Source organism: Trifolium pratense, linkage group LG3 (assembly GCF_020283565.1).
Source record: "Trifolium pratense cultivar HEN17-A07 linkage group LG3, ARS_RC_1.1, whole genome shotgun sequence".
Taxonomy (NCBI): Eukaryota; Viridiplantae; Streptophyta; class Magnoliopsida; order Fabales; family Fabaceae; genus Trifolium; species Trifolium pratense.
In genome coordinates, this window is record NC_060061.1 from 29,736,823 (window position 1) to 29,757,359 (window position 20,537).

General features: G+C 31.5%; 1 protein-coding gene across 1 annotated transcript; it reads right to left on the reverse strand.

Annotated features, from left to right (window-relative positions):
• Window positions 1–15,252: 15,252 nt before the first annotated feature.
• On the reverse strand, window positions 15,253–20,537 carry LOC123913859 (enolase 1, chloroplastic). The gene is made up of 7 exons (XM_045964749.1): window positions 19,836–20,537; window positions 18,257–18,564; window positions 17,459–17,613; window positions 17,047–17,364; window positions 16,176–16,322; window positions 16,010–16,060; window positions 15,253–15,679 (listed from the first exon to the last, which is right to left on the reverse strand). Exons 1-7 carry the CDS (start codon window positions 20,279–20,281, stop codon window positions 15,614–15,616), a joined length of 1,491 nt encoding a protein of 496 aa, XP_045820705.1. The 5' UTR covers window positions 20,282–20,537; the 3' UTR covers window positions 15,253–15,613.

The window sequence follows — 20,537 nt, forward strand, 5'->3', positions numbered from 1 at the left end:
CAATTTAGGGAAATTGAGAGACATATACTCACAGAGAGGTTCACAAACATCCATTCCCCAAAGCAGAAAAATACATTCTGTCTTTGAAAGCACAAATTGACCAAGTTCGCCACGGATGCATGTTCCAATCCCAACTCTATTTAAATGTGTTGCAAACACCAAGTTAGAAATTGGACATAAGATTCAGGGACATCGATTTTATTAGAGCATCAATTTTAGGGACATCGGGGGATATATATACTCAATTTAAGGACATCTAGGGACATAAATTCAATTTAGGGACATACCATCAATTTAAGGGACATCGAGGGACATATACTCAATTTAAGGACATCAAAGGACATAAATTCAATTCAGGGACATACCATCAATTTAGGGACATATACTCAACAAGAAGTTTACCAACAACCACTCCACAAAAAAGGGAAATCCATTCTGCCATTGAAAGCACATATTGGAAAAGTTCATCACAGAGGGGCATATACTTACCAAAAAGTTTACCAACAACCACTCGACAAAGAACGGCAATTCATTTTGTCTTTGAAAGCACATATTGACCAAGTTCGTCAAAAATGCATATTCCAATCCCAACAGTATCTAAATACGAAGCAAATTATGCATCGATATTATATTTGAATCGCCCCGGAGTCGGACTTTTCGAATTAACAGCAGCCGAATATGTCTGTACCGCACCAGGCTCAGCCGCGGTAGCATGCAAAGCACCAGCCCATATCAGACATGAAACAGAACACAGTTTATGCACTAAATTCCAACATTCAAGTAACTGATAAACACAATTTATCAATTTTTGACTGTAAAGCTTGAGTCTAGTGCTTGTTCTCATACGTTGTTCCCATAAACTCCATAATAGACAACAAAAAGTCAAAAAGTTGTTAAAAAAAAAAACAGAGCAGAAAATTATGAATATTAATAGTCCTAACAGTTCAAAGATATTCCTTTACAATGGCAGCATTGCATGCAGCTGCTGTAAGTACACCAGAACTAAAGCGCTTTCTATTTCAAAGTGTAATACAACCTGCAAAATGAAAGAACTTATTGGAATCCATAATTTTGGTAAAATAATGTATCTCATCACAGTCACCCAAACACAAACACAAACACAACATCCAAAGAGGTGGATTAGAATTCTTTTAGCAACTAAACAAGTTGTTAGGGTCCAATCAATGCAACTAAATAATCAAGATTCACGGATCTAGCACACTTTAGGATAATCAATACATACAAACCATCCTTCAATTTAGGGACTTCGTGGGACATATATTCATTTTAGTATCATGGAGGGACATGTATTCAATTTAGCGACTTCGAGAAATATATTCAATTTGGGGACATCGAGGGACATATTTTCAATTTAGGGTCTTTTCCACGTACATTTGAAGTTATGAATAAGCATTCACATTGAAATTGTATTTATACCATCAATTTTTGGGACATCGAGGGACATAAACTCAATTTAGGGACATACCATCAATTTAGGGACATTGAGGGACATATAGTTACCAAATCATTTACCAATAACCACTCTACAAAGAAGGGCAATCCATTCTGTCCTTGAAAGCACATATTGACCAAGTTCGTCACGGATGCATATTCCAATGCCAACTCTATTTAAATACGACACAAATGATGCATCAATATTACATTTGAGTCGCCACGGAGTCGGACTTTTCTAATTAACAGCAGCCGAATATGTCTGTACCGCACTAGCCCGTATCAGACTCGAAGCAATCGTAGGTGCTGCCTGCGTCAGAACTGAAACAGAACACAATATGTGCTAAACTCCAACATTCAAGTAACTGATAAACACAATTTTTTACGGTAAAGCTTGAGTCTAGCACTTGTTCCCATAAACTCCATAATAGACAAAAAAAAAAGTTGTTCAAAAAAACACAAAAAAGAGCAGAGCAGAATTATGAATATTAATAGTCCTAACATTTCAAAGATAGTCCTTTACAAAGGCAGCAGTTCATGCACGACGAAAGTGTAGTACTACCTGCACAACGAAAGAACTTATTGAAATTCATATTTTTGGTAAAATAAGGTATCTCATCACAGTCATCCAAACACAAACACAACATCCAAAGAGGTGTATTAGAATTCTTTTAGCAACTAAACTAGTTCTTAGGGTCCAATCAACGCATCTAAATAATCAAGATTCACCGATTTAGCACACTTTTGGATAATCAATACATACAAACCATTCTTCAATTTAGGGACTTCGAGGGACATATATTCAATTTAGGATCATCGAGGGACAAGGACATGTATTCAATTTAGGGAATTCGAGGAATATATTCAATTTTGGGACATCGAGGGACATATATTCAATTTAGGGTCTTTCTCCACTTACATTTGAAGTTATGAATAAGCATTCACATTGAAATTGCATTCAAACCATCAATGCTAGGGACATCGAGGGACATAAACTCAATTTAGGGACATCGAGGGACATATATTCAATTTAGGGACTTCGAGGAATATATTCAATTTCGAGACATCGAGGGACATATATTCAATTTAGAGCCTTCTCAACTTACATTTGAAGTTATGAATAAGCATTCACATTGAAATTGCATTCAAACCATCAATTTTAGGGACATTGAGGGACATCACAACTCAATTTAGGGACATATATTCAATGTAGCGACTTCGAGGAATATATTCAATTTCGGGACTACGAGGAATACATTCCATTCTGGGACATCAAGCGACATACATTCATTTTAGGATCTTCTCCACTTGCATTTGAAGTTATGAATAAGCATTCAGATTGAATAAGCATTTAGGGTCTTCTCCAATGTTCAATGTTCTACTTTAGCAATGGTTGATTTTTTTTCTTCATATAACATTGTAGGGAAGCAATGTTGTGGTGTGGGACTTGGATTGAGATCTCTTCGCTATTTAACTATTGGTTAATGTTATCTCTATTAGTGTCTACTCCTCAACAGTATTTGGTTTTCAAATCTATTACTATTACTATTGATCTGCACTGAATTGTGAAATGGCATCAAGGTGCATTGTGAAAAACAAAATTTAGAACGGTCAGTGATTTTAGAGAATATTCAAGATATCCAAAATAGATTAAATGCAGTGATTTTAGAGAATATTAAAGATATCCAAAATAGATTAAACGTATTGGTATTATCTACACTAGCGGCCAGACAGGCGCGTTCCGCGCCTGCCTGTATCTAACTTATGTCAAACAAAAAAAAATATGTCTTATGTTATGGTGAGTTTGTTGATAAAAGATTTTTGCTACTAAAAAAAAGATGTACCTTATGATATGGTGAATTTGTTAATAAAAAAAAAAGGGTATTGTTGGTATTATGAAAAGTCGACACCAAAAATATTTGTATTTTCTTTATATATACTATAGATATAGATATAGATTATGCATAGATATGATGTGACTTTATAGTGTTGCCAATTAGCCAAGGGTATTCTTGGTATTTTAAAAAGTCCACACCAAACTTATGTATCATCTTTATATTATGTATAGATATAGATGTATAGACTATAGATATTGATATAGATATAGATTATGTATAGATATGATGTGACTTTATAGTGTTGCCAATTAGCCAAGGGTATTCTTGGTATTTTAAAAAGTCCACACCAAACTTATGTATCCTCTTTATATTATGTATAGATATAGATATAGATGTATAGACTATAGATATAGATATAGATTATGTATAGATATGATGTGACTTTATAGTGTTGCCAATTAGCCAAGGGTATTCTTGGTATTTTAAAAAGTCCACACCAAACTTATGTATCCTCTTTATATTATGTATAGATGTATAGATGTATAGATAGCCAAGGGTATTCTTGGTATTTTAAAAAGTCCACACCAAACTTATGTATCCTCTTTATATTATGTATAGATATATATATATGTATAGATATAGATGTATAGATAAAAAATCTGCTTATTATAGTTACTTTCCCTTCTTTTCCTTTTTTTTTAATAAAAAAATAACATTATTAAAGGGTAAAATTGGGATAATGAAAAACCCATACCAAAGTCATGTATCCTATTTATTATATGTATAGATATAGATGTATAGATAAAAAATCTGCTTATTATAGTTACTTTCACTTCTTTTCCCTTTTTTTAATAAAAAAATAACAATTATTAAAGGGTAAAATTGGGATAATGAAAAATCCATACCAAAGTCATGTATCCTATTTATTATATGTATAGATATGTATAGATATGATGTGACTTTATAGTGTTGCCAATTAGCCAAGGGTATTCTTGGTATTTTAAAAAGTCCACACCAAACTTATGTATCCTCTTTATATTATGTATAGATATAGATAGCCAAGGGTATTCTTGGTATTTTAAAAAGTCCACACCAAACTTATGTATCCTCTTTATATTATGTATAGATATATATATGTATAGATATAGATGTATAGATAAAAAATCTGCTTATTATAGTTACTTTCCCTTCTTTTCCTTTTTTTTTAATAAAAAAATAACATTATTAAAGGGTAAAATTGGGATAATGAAAAACCCATACCAAAGTCATGTATCCTATTTATTATATGTATAGATGTATAGATATAGATGTATAGATAAAAAATCTGCTTATTATAGTTACTTTCACTTCTTTTCCCTTTTTTAATAAAAAAATAACAATTATTAAAGGGTAAAATTGGGATAATGAAAAATCCATACCAAAGTCATGTATCCTATTTATTATATGTATAGATATAGATGTATAGATCATATGTATAGATGTATAGATATAGATGTATAGGTAAAAAATATGCTTATTATAGTTACTTTCCCTTCTTCTTCTTTTTTTTAATAAAAAAATAACAATTATTAAAGTGTAAAATTGGGATAATGAAAAATTCATATCAAAGTCACGTATCCTATTTATTATATGTATAGATATAGATGTATAGATAAAAAATCTGCTTATTATAGTTACTTTCACTTCTTTTCCCTTTTTTTAATAAAAAAATAACAATTATTAAAGGGTAAAATTGGGATAATGAAAAACCCATACCAAAGTCATGTATCCTATTTATTATATGTATAGAATAGATACAACAAAATGCAATAAGACACACAAGCACAAACTTCCAGCAGAGCAAAGTTCTTTATCCATAAGATAAACATTACCTTGACTAGAGCTACAAGTATCTCACCCAATATTTCTGATTAACTTAACTCCATGAGCAACTCCTCTATAATTCTGACCCAATATTTCTGATTGGCTAACTCCATGAGCAACTCCTCTATAATGATGATATAAGGGTCACAACAATCAAAAACAACTGATGGTTCAATTTCGCATTTGTTTAGCTATGTAAAAATAGTGTAAATTCAAGGGTATACAACTAAGTCATATTTTAATCTTATATATGTATTGGTAGCAAGTTCCTTAATATTAAAAAATGGAAAAATTGATTATAACGGTTTAATTTAACCCTAAATTGAGCCTCCAATATTTTCTCGCAAAAATTAAAACTTTTATACCTTCCAATAAGAGGTTGATAAAGGAGATGAGGGTTTGAGTCGGCAAGAAAGGGAAATGATACAGAACTTCACATGGCAACATCGTCATGGAGGAGGTTGATGAATCTTTGGCGGTAGATTTTCAATTTTGTATCTCAGATCGATTAAGGGTTTGGCAATTCTCATATCGATCGAGAGTTTGGGATTTATCAGTTGATGGATAGTTTGATCGAGCAAGAAAGGTTTGGGAGGAATGATCGATTGAGGGTTTGGGAATTCCCAAATCGATTGAGAGTGGGAGAAAGGGAGTGAAAAAGTTTCTTCTTTTGATACTTGACTCAATTAACAGTGAATAGATTAGAGATGAATATGATGAAATGATTTTGGAGGAACAAGATGAAGATGACGGTTACGTTCAGGAGAGAAAGTGAGGGTTCGGTTTTGAGTTTTGATTCAATTGAAAATCAACTTCACACAAAAGTTGCATCACCGCCTCAGTCTTCACACTCTCCAATTATATTCATCCACGTCACCCTCTTTATTTTTATTTTTTAAACGCAACTATTTGATGCATAATTTCTAATCAATTCCGATAAACCAAACACGACCATCCACTTTCATAATTCACAATTGAAAATAGAGTTCTAAGTTGTATCTATATATACTAGCGGCCAAACAGGCGCGTTCTATTTTATTAACGTAAATAAATTGTAAACAATAATTTATTATAAATTTGATTTTTATCTAAACTAATTTGTGAAAGAGGATTGTGTTAATAAACTAAATAATTATCATTATATAATAACAAAAAATTAATTTAATAATAAAGTTTATTAACCTTAATAACTTTATTTTTTTTACTAAAAAGTTTATTAACCCAATCCTAATTATTTTCTAGCGGTCAGACAGGGCATGTTCCGCGCCTGTATGTGTGATCCATATTTTCTATTATGTATGTTGAAGATTATTCTAAATTTTTTATGAATAATTGACTTATGGAAAAAAAAATTAAGTCAAGCTTATAAAAAAATAAAAATAAATTAAGTTATATAGAGATGACGTAAAACAAAAAAAAAAGTCATATAGAGACGTTGAATCAAATGTAAAAACCTATTAAGTAAAAATACGTACAAAAAACTCAATACAAAAATGAAGATCAATGCGTTCAAAAAATATTTTAGTATAACATATGCTAAAACAATTACCTAAATTCAAACTAAAACAAACTAAAAACCGTAACGCTTAATCCGCTTGTGTAATTAATGTTTTCTATTTTGCTAACGTATATCTATATATATATAATTCCTAGATAGTTCTCCTACTATCCATCTTAACCCTAATCCACATCACCCACTTACATCCAATTAAATCACACAATAATGCCACATCACTTCCTTATATTATATCATTCTCATATATATAATTTCTAGATAGTTCTCCTACTATCCATCTTAACCCTAATCCACATCACCCACTTACATCCAATTAAATCACACAATAATGCCACATCACTTCCTTATATTATATCATTCTCATCTCTATTTTTTTTGTTTCCACATCACTTCCTTATATTATATCATTCTCATCTCTATTTTTTTTTTTATATTATATCAATCTCATAATAAATAATAAAGAATTATGCTTCTCCAATTATCCAAAAATTGATGTCACAAGATGTTATAGTTTTCTATATTATTATTGAATTATACCTCTCCAATTATCCAAAAATTGATGTCACAAGATGTTACACTTTTCTACATTATTATAACATTCCTTGGTGACAATGAAGATCAGCATAGTTGGATTCTCTTTCAACATTTATCCCATTTAAATGTCAACCGTTTTCATAGAAACAACAAAGAGTTTATAATTTAGTCACACAAAAAAATACGAAGAGTGTATACATTATTGACTTAATTACATTATAATTGTAGAGAAGAGTGAAGGTTATGCAAAAAAGTAGGTTATGGGATTGAAATATATAACCATTATCATTATCATATTTCATTCAATTTTGATGGTCCGTACTCATTCTCTATACATATAGGTATATATATATATTGGTTGGAGGAAGTGATAAGTACATCACTTTTATATTATTATTATTATTATTATTATTTTCATTTTATAATATTTATTGTTATAATTTATACGAATAATTTTTCAACATTATAATATAAAATATAACATAACACCTGTGCATCGCACGGGTGTGAGACTAGTGAATTATAGTGACTAAATTATACAAATACCCTTTTGTATATAAAATTACACAAATACCCTTGTGTAAGTATTGTATATACAAAAAAAGATTATGGAATTAGTAATGCAAACAGATTGACACCTAAACAAAATGAAATTAAATAAAAGAATTTTGAATAAAAAATGTAAGAAAAGAGAGAATTAAAACCTCATTTCTATCTTAAGGGCAACACTATTGTATTGAATTTAGAATGCAGACGAAGTGTGTACCTTTTTTGAATTTCCCTCAGAATACAGCAATATATAATTCAAATGTCTACACATCATCAACAAAAATAATTTTAGTCTTGTAATTTAAATAAAAAACCACATACTTTCAAAATAAAATCCTTATAAATGAATAGGTACAAATTAAGTCCGTCGACATTGTACAACCCTTGCTATTGTATCATATTCATATCATTTCATTTGAAAACACTCCATATAGAACTTGTAAAGCCTGAGAAAAATAAACATAAAAAAGTAATTATTTAGTGGCCAATAATAAGAAGAAAAAGAAAAGACCCTTATTTTTTTTTACTGAAAATGACAATAATGATGAAAACAGCGTCGCTACGATTATTGCGGTTATTTAAACTTTCCATCTTCTCTCGATGAGATCAGTTTTTTGTTAAGAGAAAAACTGAAAAAATATAAAGATGTATACATCATTCCATTATAAAAATATTGAGGACTCGACTAACAGGACGACGATTAAATAATTATGAAAAGAATTTATTCATAGTCACCCTTAACAATGTGATCTCTTACCTCCACCCTTTCTATGATTATTCCCATAAAAAAGGAAGATGGCTAAAAGCGAGAACAATAAAAAACAAAATGCATGAAAGAATTTACATAAATGAAGAACATAAATGAAACATATGAAGAAATAGGGAAGGAAAATAAAAATGAGTTACACAAAATATATGGAATAATATAATGTATTGTTGGTGCCGGCCATGATTGTTGTAGTGTATTGCCTCAGTTTTTTTTCCTATACAAACTTTTCTCCTTTTTATGCTAATAGGAATAGGTGATTTTGCAGGGATTTTTCAACGTCGGACCACAAAATTATCTAACTAAATGAAGTAAAAAATATAATAAATCAAATGAAAGTAATATGATGTGAAAGTCACAAAAACCAGCATATGAAACTATGAAAGAATCTCATTGTATCTGATGCACTACCACTTCTTTGAGTCACGCAATTTTCCTCTCCCCCACTTTTTTGTTGGTTTTTGCATAACTGATGCTTTTTGTAACGTGGGCTTTGAATCGAGAAAACTACCATGAGTTTACAATAATTTCTTTTAAAATCTGCTTATTATAGTTCTTTCCCTTCTTTTCCTTTTTTTTTTAATAAAAAAATAACAATTACTAAAGGGTAAAATTGAGATAATAAAAAATCCATACCAAAGTCATGTATCCTATTTATTATATGTATAGAAAATCTGCTTATTATAGTAACTTTCCCTTCTTTTCCTTTTTTTTTAATAAAAAAATAACAATTATTAAAGGGTAAAATTGGGATAATGAAAAATCCATACCAAAGTCATGTATCCTATTTATTATTTACTAGCGGCCAAACGGGCACGTTCCGTGCCCGTTTGTGTGATCCGCGTTCATTATTATGTTAACGGAAATAAATTGTAAATAGTGGTTTAATTTAAATTTGATTTTTTTTACTAATTTGTTTATTTTCAGATTCCTCAAAATAAAAAATTGTATTTTAGATTGGTCCAAGCCATAAAAATTTTGTGTATTTTTGTAAAGAATTTTATTTTACATGATGGCGATACATTTTGCACGGATACATAGTCAGTATGGAGAACTAAGTCAGTTAAAGAAGTTAACAAAAAGTCAACCAAGATCATAAATTTATTAAAATAGAACCGAGACATAATAAGAAAATGTGTACACCGAACTAAAGTGATTGAAATTTTCAAAAAGCAGTTCAAGTTGGCAAAAAGTAAGAACAGTAAAAGCATTAGAGAAGAGGAAAACTATTTGGCAGCAGAGAGAAGCCACTTTCTCTTCCATTTTCTTTTAGGCCTACGATCGAAATTCCTCATATTTGTGAGTTCTCGCGGTTACTCTTTCGCTTCATATCTAATAGCCACTTCATTTATGCATTTCACTTTTGAAATCACAGTTTGAATTTGAAGCATCAAAATTATAAGACTTATTCATCCTTCGTCGAACATATACCAAAAGAAAGGATGCGGCCATGATGATGTCCAGTCTTTTTTACATCAAGTTTGACATAAATAGACAACATATTCGGTAAATTTCCAATCTCTGTATAAAGAGCTATATAAACACTGACCTTCATTCTTCATAAAAGAAAAATAGAATGTCAAACAAACCGGAGCATATAAGAATTGAGAAATACTTATATGGGCACAAGCCCAAATAATTATTTCTTAGGCACACTCACAACATGCAAAAAAAATTAAAGAGAAAAGAAATTAAATAATATTAATTGATGTGACAAATTTATTTTTTATTTAATTTTTTTGACTTTTGTGTGTGTGCCTAAATTAAGTGCCTAAATGATTGTGCCTAGGGAAGACTTCCTGATAAGAATTACTCTAATTCAAGTTTTTTTTTTTTTTAAAATAAAAAAAAAACTATGGATTAAGAAACCGTCAATGTTGTTTAATTTTAATAAATCTTCTTGACTTTGTAAGCATTACTCTAAATCAAGAAGGTAAAATCTCAAATTAAAGTTGAAAAAAATATGGATTGTCAAACTTTGTATAGCCATAAACTTCGTAATTCTCATGTGGAAGTTTCTCCAATACAACGGCAAAAGAAGATAATGCAATGAAAATCATTATAGAGAACTGTACCGACCTCTTTCTTGTTCATTACTCCACCGCGGCACCATTCACAGTCGTTCCCTTCTTCTTTACATGTTGAATGAATGCAGACAATTGCATTCAGAGTTTATATACAATCACACAATTGCCGAACTTTATACCGTTCACAGCCCTCGTTGTCAAACAGTATACTACTCCCACGCTTCTTCGTCTTGCCTAAATTTTTTAAACATTGATGATATTATAGAAGGAGTTGCATTCCATTATATATGACAGAAGCACAATCAAAAAAGAAAATAACATCAAAACTATATGGTCAAAACATTAGATAGATATTAATGAAGCCCCAATCTCCTACCCAAAGTAATAGTCCAGCAACTCTAGTTTATTTATGGCAGAATCTAATTATCTTTGTTTTGGAGATTAATTGATGGGAAAAAACTGCATGTACCGATCCTTCAAAATAGCAAATATCACATAGTGGTTGCATTTTATTTTTGACATACGATCGAGAGATGGCAATGTTGATGGCCGCGCTCGAAACTTAAGTGCTTCATGTGTCTTCCTCTATGACCATGTGAATCTTGTTGTTAATTTGTTATATAATTAGGTAATTTTGTTCTACTCCTCCCTGTATCCAAAAAGCTTAAATATTTTACAAGTCACTGGAAGCAAAAAAAAGTTTAAGTCCTTTTTGTATGACCTCACTCAAAAGAAAATTCAATGCAAACAAAATTAACTAACCAATAACGCCAAAAGATTAGCAAAATTAATATTCAAAACCTTGAATGGGTTTTTCCTCCCTCCTCCTTGTGCTTCCTCTATTTTATGCTTGTTATTGTTTTCATAGTTCAATGCTCTTAAATTAAACTGCAAAGCACCGCAAAATTAAAAAAATCAGTAGTTAATTCAATGGTGTTGAAGGTGATTATGATGTGAGAACACATGCTAGATATTCAGCATTCAACACATAATAAGATGATAATGAAAGCCTCCTGAATTCATATCCAAATAACTGCCTATTAATTACCACACTACACAATTCAAGTTAGAAAACATGTGACATGAACTTTGTCAAAAAGTGCTAATAATAAAAAAAAAGTATATGAAGAAATAGGAAAGGATAATATTAAAAAGTAAAAACATATGTGCTTTCCACAAACACAATTTTGCCCGCCAACAAAAGGAAAGGAAAATAAAAAAAATAGATGGTTTAAGGTTTATGGTAACCACTTTTCCCTTGTTTTCCTAATTTTCTCAAGTTTGTAGTTCGCTCAATTGTTCTGTATATGCTACCTTTTTTATGTTGTTTCCTTAACCGCAGATTTTTTTAAAATTGAATAGCATAATTGTTCCATTTTGTGTTATGCAGTTATTATATTGGGTTGATGCAGTTTTGTAACCAACCATGCAGTTAAAAGTTTCACTATATTTGGTTTTGAAGGGTAATGTTGTCATTAAGAAAAGTCATCACCATGTATGAGAGGGTAAATTTGGAAATAATGAAAATCCACACCAAATTGGGGTATCCTCTTTATATTATGTATAGAATAGATATAGATTATGTATAGAATAGATATAGAATATAGATATAGATATATAGATATAGATATAGATATAGATAAAGGGGATAGGGGAGTTTGGGCTGGATTTTTCCTTGGTCCATTTTGCCCTTCACTATCATTTGAAATAACACTTAACAATAATACCAATAATACCCTTGATTTTTTTTAGTAGCAACAAAAATCTTTTATTAACAAACTAACCATAACATAAGACACTTTTTTTTAGTAGCAAAAGTCTTTTATTAAAAAACTCATTATAACATCAAGCATTTTTTTTACATAAGTTAGACACAGGCAGGCGCGGAACGCGCTTGCCTGGCCCGCTAGTCCTAAATAGTTCTCCTACCATTAATCCCAACCCTAATTTTATTAACCAATCATAGTTTTTAAATCATTTTCTTTAAAAAATAAATAATAAAAAAATCAACAATTATAAATTTGTAATTAATTTTTATTTATTTAGCCACATGCCACATTATTTCTAATGATTTGTCACATGCCACATTTAATTAATCTCAAGCATTCATATGCCATTTCATTTCATTTTTATTCATACACCATTATCCTTTTCATATGCCCAATTTAATTACCAAGAAATCTAATGGTTTCCAATAAAAAGTTTTTTTTTGAAACAATGAAAAGTTGTACAAATTTAATTTCATATCTTTCCGGTAGACATTGTAAATACTTTTCTATTTCTTTGTTTCTTTTTCAATTTTTTCCATCACCCGAGTCATTTGAAAAGAATTGATTTTCTTCTTTACCTATGTTTTTTTTTTATCTTCCATTCACATTCACTTCTTCATTCTTCTTATTTTTTCATTTTGTTCCTTTTTAACGAGCTTGCACATGGTATTAGGTAATAGTTCATCATTTTAACTATTTTTGTTTCCTTCCTTAATTACTTGCATTCAACATATTTGCAGCAGTATGTTTAATTCATATGCTTTGAATATCTATAAAATCTTTTGTTTTGTAGATATACTAATTTACATTGGTTGATCTAACAAATACTTTATTTTAATTTTTGTCCAGGTAGATGTTGCTAACATCATGGAAGTAGGATTTGGTGTGATTGCTTATATATTTATAATGTAATACTACTATTATGCAATTGCCTTTATATATGCTACAATTTATTTTGGGTTTCTATTACGGTAATATATATTAAATAGTGTATTGTTTTATTTATTTATTTATACTTTTTTATGTTTGCATTATATATATATTTTGATTTTAATTTAGAGATTGATATATTTGATCTATATGTATACGGGATTTATATTATAATTGTGTTTCTCCAAGCAATTGACATTGTTTATGCTTAATAATTGATTTGTTTGTTTGATTGATTTTTGGTTACAAAGTTGGAAGAACTTGAAGAACTATGTTTGTACCAAAAAAACAACTTATGAACTATGTATGTCCTTGCCTAAAAAAAAGTATTGTTCACGGTGTTTTTTTTTTTTAATTTCAAGTTTCAACTATAGGTCATTTCTCCTTCAATTATTTAAATTTTTTAGTTGACGTTATATTATAAACAACAAATAACACCCGTGCATCGCACGGGTAAGAGTCTAGTAATATTGGAATAAGATCACACTTGTTGTAATCATAATTACCATTTATATGGAATAAGATCATGAGAGAAAAAGTTTTGATTCAATTGAAAATTAACTTCAAACAAAATTTGCATTGCATAGTTTTTTAATGCAACTTTTGTTTGAAGTTAATTTTCAATTGAATCAAAAAAAATTGGAACATTCTAAGGGGGTGTATTAGATTGAGATTTCAAAATACTATTTTGGTAAAAAAAATCTTAAAGATTTTAGAAGATTTTATGAGATTATAATTTATATTGACTTTGTGGAATTTTATTATAAAAGTCAATTACATCTTGTGATATTCAATTAAGACAATTTAGATTTTTTTTTTTGTCAGGGCAACAAAATATGTTGGTATTCAATTGAAATTTCTTGTCATTTATGAAATATACGTTGATATTCAAAAGTCTACCGATTTCAGGGACATCGAGGGACATCGACATCTTCTCCACCTACATTTGAAGTTATGAATAAGCATTCACATTGAAATTGCAACCCTGGACAAAATGACTTTTTTTTAACAGAAATAAATATAATTGTTAGGTGGATTTTAGGGTGAGGGTTCAATTAAGTCCCTCACCAGTGTACCACTTAATTCAACCGTTAGATTAAATGATCTCGCGTACTCTTCTTTGTCACTACCACACCATATCTAATTTATCACTATCATCTTTGCATTTAGTTTTTCTCTCTCTGCTCAACTTTTGCATTGCAAACAATGACTCTGTTTCCATCCCCAACTCCGATAAAATTCAACCTTTAGAATTTCAACCTTAAAGAAATCATTGGTCGATTTGATTTATCATTTTTTTTTTCTTCAAAATTAAAATTTTGATCTTAATTCTGAGACTTTTTTTTAAAAAAAAAAAATTAAAAAACAACTCTGAGACGTTTTCTTAAAAGCCAAAACTGGTGCAGTTTTTTTCAAAATTGAAAAAAGAGAAATGTGAGGGAAAAAGTGAGACCTAATTGTAATTGACATTTTGAAAAAGGTTTGAGAATTGAGATGCTAATCGAATTGCGATAAACACGAATCCAATACTTTATTGGTTTCATCCAACTATATTGCTTTCCAATACTTTCATTGTGAGACAAACCATAGCTATCTATCTCTGTTGCTGCATGCATTTGGGTTTATGGAATTTGTAATTGCTTTCTCTTTGTTTCATTCAACCATTCGAAACAAAGATTCACACCAGCAGTGGTGGTGGTGGTGGTGGTGGTTGCTGTCGGTGGTGTGGGTGTTTGCCGGAATTTATGTGGTGGTGTAGTTTCCGTCGTTGTGACAAAGATGTATAAAAAGGATTGTGCGTCAATAATTATATATGTTCTCTTTTATAATTTTAATAGATTTAAACCATTGATCACATCTAACGGTAATCTTTTAATGGTACACCGGTGAGGGACTTGATGACTCCCTCACCTTAGAAGCCACCATAATTGTTAACTCATTATTCGAGTAAATTAATATTTTGGGTCAGACAATTTAATTTAATTTAACACGAGTTTTTCTTTAGTTCTTACTATTCAAGTACTCAACTGAGGAATAACTCATCAAGTACTCATTGTTTCTGAGAAGTGATAATTACACTTACTCAACTTTGTCTCTGCATTAAGTTACATTTTAACTACTTCCTCACATTACAACAGTGGTATCATTATTCACTTGCCAATTATTTTGATTCAAAACACACTTAAAAGTCTAACTCATCAAGTAGAATTTTTTGAAATCCTAAGGCTAGCAGCTATATCAAAACTCTTCCTCAGTCCCATTTGTTTTCTTAAACAAACCAATCATTACAATGATTATGATGCACAACTATTTCTGGAATGATTTTCTAACATCATTCACCGTTAGAGTCGCTCTTAACGTAGTTCATTCTAAGGCGACCTGAAAGCTTCACCAGCATAACGCACACTTCCAAGTTCTTCTTCAATCCGAAGAAGCTGAAATGAAATTGAAAAAAAATGTGTATTAGATCACTCCATTATCATGCTAACCATTCGCAACATATACAGAACAGTTTTGTAAACTACTACTGTGCAAGAATAATGTTGTTTTATATTAACAAAATTTAATGTTTGAAACTAATCGGCCATACTAAATAGAAAATGTTAGTCACTTGTATCAATTTTCTACCATGCCAAACCCAAACAAAAACAAGCATACGTAAATACTCGATTTCTTGTTTTTGAGTTGTTTTAAAATATTCATGTGATATGCTGAACTAAAGTCTTGAATTGAGGAGTAAAGGTGTTAAACACGATTCCAGTTACCTGGTTATACTTTGCCAAACGCTCGCTTCTGCATGGAGCACCAGTCTTAATCTGGAGGACAGAACATGGATAGTTAACATGAAAGCAATAACATCTTGCACAAGACAATATACACGGTAGATAAAATGATCAAATTCACCAAACAAGAAGATTAAGGATGTAGAACCTGTCCACTGGCCAAACCAACAGAAAGATCAGCAATGAAGTTATCCTCAGTCTCGCCGCTCCGATGACTAACCATCACACCCCAACCTGCAGCCTTTGAGTCAAGTGCAGCCTGAATAGATTCAGTCACTGTGCCAATCTGGTTAACCTGCAGTCAATGGATAATAGTGTTGGCAACCAAATATCGCGGAAAATAGCAGTTTATTCAAATTCTGCTATACAAGAGTGCTATAGAGCCTATAGCCGCAATTTGACAACATTTTATACTAAATAGTGAAATGTGGAAACAACAATAACAAGTTGTTCAAATTTTGCAACACAATAACATCTATTTAACAACAGTGATGGGTTGCAGATAAAACAAATGAACCGTTGATTGGAATGTCTCTCTAGCAAAGTCTGTCACGTGCAGCTGATGTTGGATTAGTTTTTAATTACAAGGCAAATAGAAAGGGTTTATATTAAAGCAAGCATCAAAGGAAAAGTTAGGTGAATTAGAAAAACTAGATATAAGGAACTTTTCAAAAAATAGTTGACAGGAGCTTTTCAAATCAAGTACTTTGATAATTTTATCTAGTTTTAAATTTAACTCAAATTCCATCATTCTAAAAAAAATTAAGCTAAAAAATAACAATAAAACAACTTTAGCTTTATTTCTAGAGCTCGGATTAGTCGGTCCTTCAGCCGGATAGCGAGTTTTTTAAATTAAAAAAGCTTTATTTCTAGAGCTTGTATTGTTAGCTTTAATATTGAAGTTTAGCTTCCAATGCCAAATGGAGCCTAAAACTATAAACCAAAAAATGAAATAAAATTTAACTTAAATATCGGCAATTTAGCATAATAAGAGATGAAAAGTTTTTAGGAATGCTAACCTTTAGTAACAAACCATTGCAAGCCTTCTTTTGGATGGCTTCAGCTATTCTCGTTGGATTTGTAACTAACAAATCATCTCCTACAAGTTGGATATCAACTGAAGATTGTAGTGAGGACCATGAACTCCAATCATCTTGATCAAAAGGATCCTCAATCGACACAATCGGAAACTCTTTCACAAAGTCTTGATAAAGTTGCCCAAGACTCTCAGGAGAGTGAACATGAGTTCCATCATTTGGCTGTTTCTTGAAGTTTAAATCATACTTCCTATCCTTAGTGTAAAACTCTGAAGCTGCTACATCCATACCTATTTTAATCTGCACCATTGTGTTTTATATTATTTTCTGATCCATACAAGTAGATATTCAAATCCTGCAATGGAATATAATAATTAATTAAAACACCTCTTACCTTCCCGGTATAACCAGCTTTTTCAATGGCATCCGTTAGTAAAACCAAACCCTCCCTGTTATCCTGGACATTGGGAGCAAATCCTCCTTCATCGCCAACATTACATGCATCTTGTCCATATTTTGCCTTGATTATGCCCTTTAATACATGATACACTGTTTGAGCATATATAACCAAGATTAGTAATAAAAAAAAAAAAGGAGTATATAACCAAGATTAGTAAAAAAATAAGCATATATAACCAAGTTAACTGATTGTCACCATAATAGATGGTTGGTGATGGGATTGAAAAAAGCAAGAAACATATATAACATGCAGTCAGGAAAGTTGGAGTTCTGATTAGCCATAAAATTATATGCCATGCCATTAGGGTCTACAGCCTTGTGCAAGAATAAAAATTAATATCAAAATTCACATCAATTCACATATCCGATAGAATGAATGAGTCATTCAGCAATATCGAAGACATCAAGTTCATAACCAGAATGAGAAATTCCACACAAAAAATGCATGACTGCAAAATATGTAATATAAAACAACGTTTTTAAAACCGGACCAAACCGACGGATTCAATCTGTTGAACTGGGAACAAGCCAGTTTGCCAGTTTGTTTGATCCTGGTTACATTGCAGTCTGGTTGAACCAAAGTCAAATCGGGCTGAACTGACTGAACCAATTGAACCATGACCCGTAGGCCTGACCGGTTTGATATTTGGTTTTGTTTTAAAAACATTTATATATAAATTCTCAAGCACATGTCCTCAGTGTGGTTAAAGTCATAAAGAACCAAGGGTCTAACCTTCACTGCCCATGCGAAGTGCCTCAGCAAATGAAATAGCTCCAACTGGTAGTATCATAAATTCTTGCATGGCAAGATTATTTCCAGCATGACTGCCTCCGTTGATAACATTAAAAGCTGGAACAGGCATGACAAGTTCTTTTGTTCCTGAAATCTCTTGGATATGCTTGTACAACGGCACTCCCTTTGCTCCGGCACCAGCTCTACACACACTCAGTGAAACTCCCAATATTGCATTAGCACCTAATTTTGACTTGTTAGGAGTTCCATCAATTTCCAGCATAATAGCATCGACGTCAGCTTGATTCCTTGTTAAACACAAAGACATAGATGTCAGTTATACACGGCACAAAATGTAAAAAAATAATAGACATCATAGTTCTGTAAAGAGTACATAGAAACTCAAAATCAGTTTCTGAATTTCTTTTTTTATCATTTCAAGTAGAACAGGTCCATAGAAGAATTTTGGAAAGGACAAAACTTACGTGCATTTCCATACATGCATTTCTTACTTTTCCACTCACAAAGAGGTGGTTATTTGTGTTTTTTCATTTTGAAAAAATAAAAGAAAATTATTTTTTAATAAAAAAAACTACCTCTTTGTGAGAGAAAAAGTAAGAAATGCATGTATGGAAATGCATGTAAGTTTTGTCCTTTTGGAAATACTGTTCATTTAAAGAAAAAGGATATCAAGAGCTAAGCACAACACTCAAAAAGCGATCTGCAACTCACAATGTATAGCAGGCTACTGGCTACATATACCTAACTCAAAAACTTCAGCTAACTAGCTCTATACACTGCTGCAACCTGATCATAGGTTTCAAAATTGTTCATTAATAATTAACATAACCTTCAAATTTCATGTTTTTAATATTTGATCGTAGGGATCTAGTGTACAACACGAGGCACCTATTTTACAAAGGCTCGGCAACTTGAATTGTTTCAATTAGCAGGTTAATGCCAAATGGTTAACACCATTAGTTTTAACTTTTAAGTTGTAATCCTAGAACATAACTCCAACCTGTCAACCTAGCATACAATGAATAATTTTCAAAATTTTAACTTACAATTGATGCTTCAATTCAATCAGTTGAACTCAACACCGTCAACTGTTGGTTATTTACGTGTTTCTATTGCAGTTTCGTCCTAGTTCAAGCAGTTTAAAACACTTAAAACCATGATTCAGAGGCCACATCGGTTTGAATTCAAATCCAATTTTTAAAACATCAAGTACAACAACAATGCTGTTTTATATGTTGTGAGTTTGTTCATGGATTCATCCTATTTGTTTTTAGCGGTATTGAATCAGTATTGCATCTATGTATTGTTCTCAATTTGAATGAATGAACATCAAAAAAAAAAGTACAACAATAATGCACTCATTCAAGTCAACACCATTAACAATCATCAAATCAAATACAGTCAAATCAACAATATTCAAAACAGGATAATAAAACAAGTCACTAGGTTTGGTCTAGTGGTGAGGGGTTTGGACAGTCCTCCCGGCTCATTGTAAACCAAAAAGAAAAACAGGATCATAAAACACATAAAAACAAAAACAAACAAAAAAATATATTACCTAACATCAACACCAACAAGCTTTGGAGCCAAAACCTCATTAATATTCCTCACAGCATTAAGAACACCTTTCCCACCATAAACATTCTTATCACCATCTCTAAGCTCCAACGCTTCGTAAATTCCAGTAGAAGCACCACTCGGCACACCCGATCGGTAAAGCTGATCAGTCACCAGATCAACCTCAACCGTCGGATTCCCTCTACTGTCAACGATCTGCCTCGCCTTCACTGACTTCACAGTGTACTCCCTTGACACCTTTGAAGAAACCTCGGAGGGAGCAGCCGTTGTTGCCGAAGCGCTGACGGTTAGAGACCGCCGTGGTTTTCGAGTTTGATGGAAGGGAAGGGATTGAAGTGATGGTAGAGAGCGAGAGGGGATTAAGGAAGAAGAAGGGGTTTGGAGAATGGTTTTTGTTGTGGGTTGGTGTGTGAAACTCAAAGCCATTGTGTTTGTGTTTGTGTTTGTGTTTGTGTGTTTTTTGAGTTTAGGGGTTTTTGTGAAACGAAAGTGTTTTATGTTTTATATTGAAAGTTGTGTTGTTGTTGGTGGTGGTGGTGGGTAACTCCGTCAAAGGGGCGATGAAACTTAACTTGATGGTCAAATGTCTTTTGGAAGTTGTTTGTTTGTTGGTGTCTCGGGACACTATGCTTGGGTGGGAATTGGATTCATTCACATATTCCTTATGCTTCTCACTCAGGGT

What these genes read in the sequence shown, in the direction of transcription:
- LOC123913859 (XM_045964749.1), bottom strand. Translation starts at nt 20,281, where the DNA reads ATGGCTTTGAGTTTCACACACCAACCCACAACAAAAACCATTCTCCAA. An exon ending in AAGCTGGTTATACCGGGAAG is followed by an intron (nt 17,365 to 17,458) that starts GTAAGAGGTGTT and finishes ACAATGGTGCAG; the next exon opens with ATTAAAATAGGTATGGATGT. An exon ending in TTGGTTTGGCCAGTGGACAG is followed by an intron (nt 16,061 to 16,175) that starts GTTCTACATCCT and finishes TCTGTCCTCCAG; the next exon opens with ATTAAGACTGGTGCTCCATG.